General features: G+C 50.9%; 1 protein-coding gene across 1 annotated transcript; it reads right to left on the bottom strand.

Moving 5' to 3' along the window:
• Positions 1-505: 505 nt before the first annotated feature.
• LOC116764601 (phosphatidylethanolamine N-methyltransferase-like) lies at positions 506-2653 on the bottom strand. The gene is made up of 2 exons (XM_032653339.1): positions 2648-2653; positions 506-978 (listed from the first exon to the last, which is right to left on the bottom strand). Exon 2 carries the CDS (start codon positions 965-967, stop codon positions 506-508), a length of 462 nt encoding a protein of 153 aa, XP_032509230.1. The 5' UTR covers positions 968-978; positions 2648-2653.
• Between the last annotated feature and the right edge of the window lie 200 nt (positions 2654-2853).

The raw sequence follows: 2853 nt of genomic DNA, 5'->3' as shown, positions 1-2853 counted from the left end.
GAATTACAAAATAAAATGGTAGGTACAGTTTTAAACAATAGAAGTTAAATCTCTGGGTAGAGGATTATGGGAGATTTTTATTTGTTTTCAAAATTTTCTTGGGCGGGTGTGCAACAGATTCACAACCGTAGAGAGACAGGAAGAGGGTATTTTAAAAGAAAAGTGGACATCATAGCTACTCCAGGCCATCTACTTCACATTCTAATTTTTTTTTTTCTTTTGCCAAGAACAGCTTTTACAATTTTAATTGTTTTAAAAAATCAAAAGAATATTTTGTGACTCGTGAAAATTACGTGAAATTCTAATTTCAGTGTCCATGAACAAGGCAGTGGGGCGCCCAGCCACGGCCATTCCTTCACCTGCCTGCAGCCCGGGGACCTCCCACTCTTGTAATAGGGAGTTTACCGACCCCTGTTCGAGGAAGGGGACCCTGACCAGTGCCCTGGGCTCCATGGTGGCACGAGAGCTGACCCATCGCCCAGGCGGCACAGAGGGAGCCCGGGATTTATATGATGGCCCAGCCCAGGTGGTTGGCTGTGTTGCCCCAGTACATGGGGTTGTCCAGGACGCTGAACGGGAACGTGGTCACTCTGGCCTCCTTCAGGATCCGGAAATAGTCGCCTAGGCTGGTCCCCGTGAAGCCCAGAGCCAGGAAACTGGAAAGGACAAACACGCCACCCACTCCCAGGAGTGCCAGGCCCACGCGGTAGGCCAAGGGGTTGTCCAGGCTCTGCATCCTGGGCTGGCTCAGCATGGCCTGCGTGGAGCGAAGCATGTTGAGAAGCAGGATGGCCTCGCCCAGCGTGAAGCAGGCCAGGTGGGGGGACCCGAAGGCCCCACTCGGCTCTCGGGTCTTATGTTCCCATTTCGCGACCACATTCCAGAAGAGCGGATAGAAAGCGATGGTGGGGACTGCAGCCACAGAGTGGGGTTCTGAGGGGCCCACGTAGCCCAGCAGCTGGGTCATAACGCAGAGGTCTGCCGGGGCTGCCCTCACTGTCCCCTGGGAGATGAGAGCCGAGCAGCACAATAAAGGGTTATAGCTCGATGCCGGCTGGGATGGCAAAACGGGGGACACTGCCCTGGAATCACATTCTGATTTTTAATGGTCTCCCAATTATATCAGTTCTTAGACATTGGGCTCCCTCTTGGGCGATAGGACATTTCCTAAGCTGGGCCTGGTTCTCCTGAGAAGCTGCAGCAGCCCCGCAGCAAAGCCAGGCCTCCCTAAGATGCCTGGCCATGTCTCTGGCCTCAGATCCCTGATGTGGACGCCAACGTCTAACACACAGTTTGTTTTCCAAGCCAAGGCGCCTTCTCAGGAGTGGGCTCGTTGCCACTCTGGCTGGAAAGAAGGACTGTCCGGCCTGAGCCATTCAACTCGGACACTGGCCTCCAGCCAATGTCTGTCCCACGAGCCCAGGGGCTGCCAGTCTGCTGGGCCAGGAAGCCGAGGGTCAGCCGGCGGAAGTCTGGAGCACACACAAGCTCACTCCAAGGTCCTCTCATTCTCCCAGTGTTTACAGTTCTCTCTCAAGACAGAGTGCTTTCCTAAATAAAATTAATGATGGCAGCAAAAGTGAAAAACAAACCCCCTCTCTTTCCTTCCCACAGACACCGAGAATTTGAAGGCTTCATTAGAAGTGGGTGGCTCAGCCTGAGAGCAGGGATGGCCGGGAGGGAGGGATCAGAGCCCCCCCACCCTCCGCCAACGGTGATTCATGGTCATTGCATTTCCCACAATGTAAAGGAACACGGCCTCCTGTCAAATGAGGACTTCCGTGCCTGAAGATCGAAAAACAAAAATGTGTTTGGAAATTCCAAGTCCGATGGGTAAAGTGTTGGGGCCGTTACAGACCTATGTCTCCACCTGGCTCAAGCCTTTCCTTTGTCTGGCCTTGAAATAGTTCTATCACCTCTCTGAGCGCAATTTCCATCTCTATAAAATAAGAGGGTTGGGTGAAAGGGGGGGAGGGGTGGGTGGGATGAATTGGGAGATTGGGATTGTCATATATACACTATTGATACTACGTATAAAATAGGTAACTAATGAGAACCCAGTTGTATAGCACAGGGAACTCTACTCAGTGCTCTGTGATGACCTAAATGGGAAGGAAATCAAAAAAAGAGATATAGGGGCTTCCCTGGTGGCGCAGTGGTTGAGAGTCCGCCTGCCGATGCAGGGGACACAGGTTCGTGCCCCGGTCCGGGAAGATCCCACATGCCGCGGAGCGGCAGGGCCCGTGAGCCATGGCCACTGAGCCTGCGCGTCTGGAGCCTGTGCTCCGCAACGGGAGAGGCCACAACAGTGAGAGGCCCGCGTACCGCAGAAAAAAAAAAAAAAAAAAAAAAAAAAAAAAGAGATATAGGTATACGTGTAGCTGATTCACTTTGCTGTATAGCAGAAACTAACACAACACTGTAAAGCAGCTATACTCCAATAAAAATTAATAATTAAAGAAAAAGGGAGAAAAAAAGAAGGCTTGGGTGAGAATTAAGTACATAGCGCATTAACTGGCATATTGTATGCCCTCAATGGTGGTCATTATTATTATCATACACTTTTCCAATGGTGAATGCTGGGAAAATGAGGCTTTCTCACCAGGGGCGAGTGGGACACAAGGGCAGGGGTTAGCATGAATGATACCTGCCTTCCTGACTGCCCATGTAGAGCAGCAGTTCCCAACCTTTCTGGCACCAGGGACCGGTTTCATGGAAGACAGTTTTTTCGCGGACCGGGGGTGGGGGGGGGATGGTTTCTGGATGATTCACTCGCATTGCATTTATCGTGCACTTTATTTCTATTATTATTCCATTGTAATAGATAACGAAATAATTATACAACTCGTCATG

This window comes from Phocoena sinus, chromosome 13 (genome assembly GCF_008692025.1).
Source record: "Phocoena sinus isolate mPhoSin1 chromosome 13, mPhoSin1.pri, whole genome shotgun sequence".
Taxonomy (NCBI): domain Eukaryota; kingdom Metazoa; phylum Chordata; class Mammalia; order Artiodactyla; family Phocoenidae; genus Phocoena; species Phocoena sinus.
This window is presented reverse-complemented; position numbering and strand designations above follow the sequence as displayed.

Bases quoted from the DNA above. Each gene is read 5' to 3' on its own strand.
- LOC116764601 (XM_032653339.1), bottom strand. From the start codon at position 967: ATGACCCAGCTGCTGGGCTACGTGGGCCCCTCAGAACCCCACTCTGTG.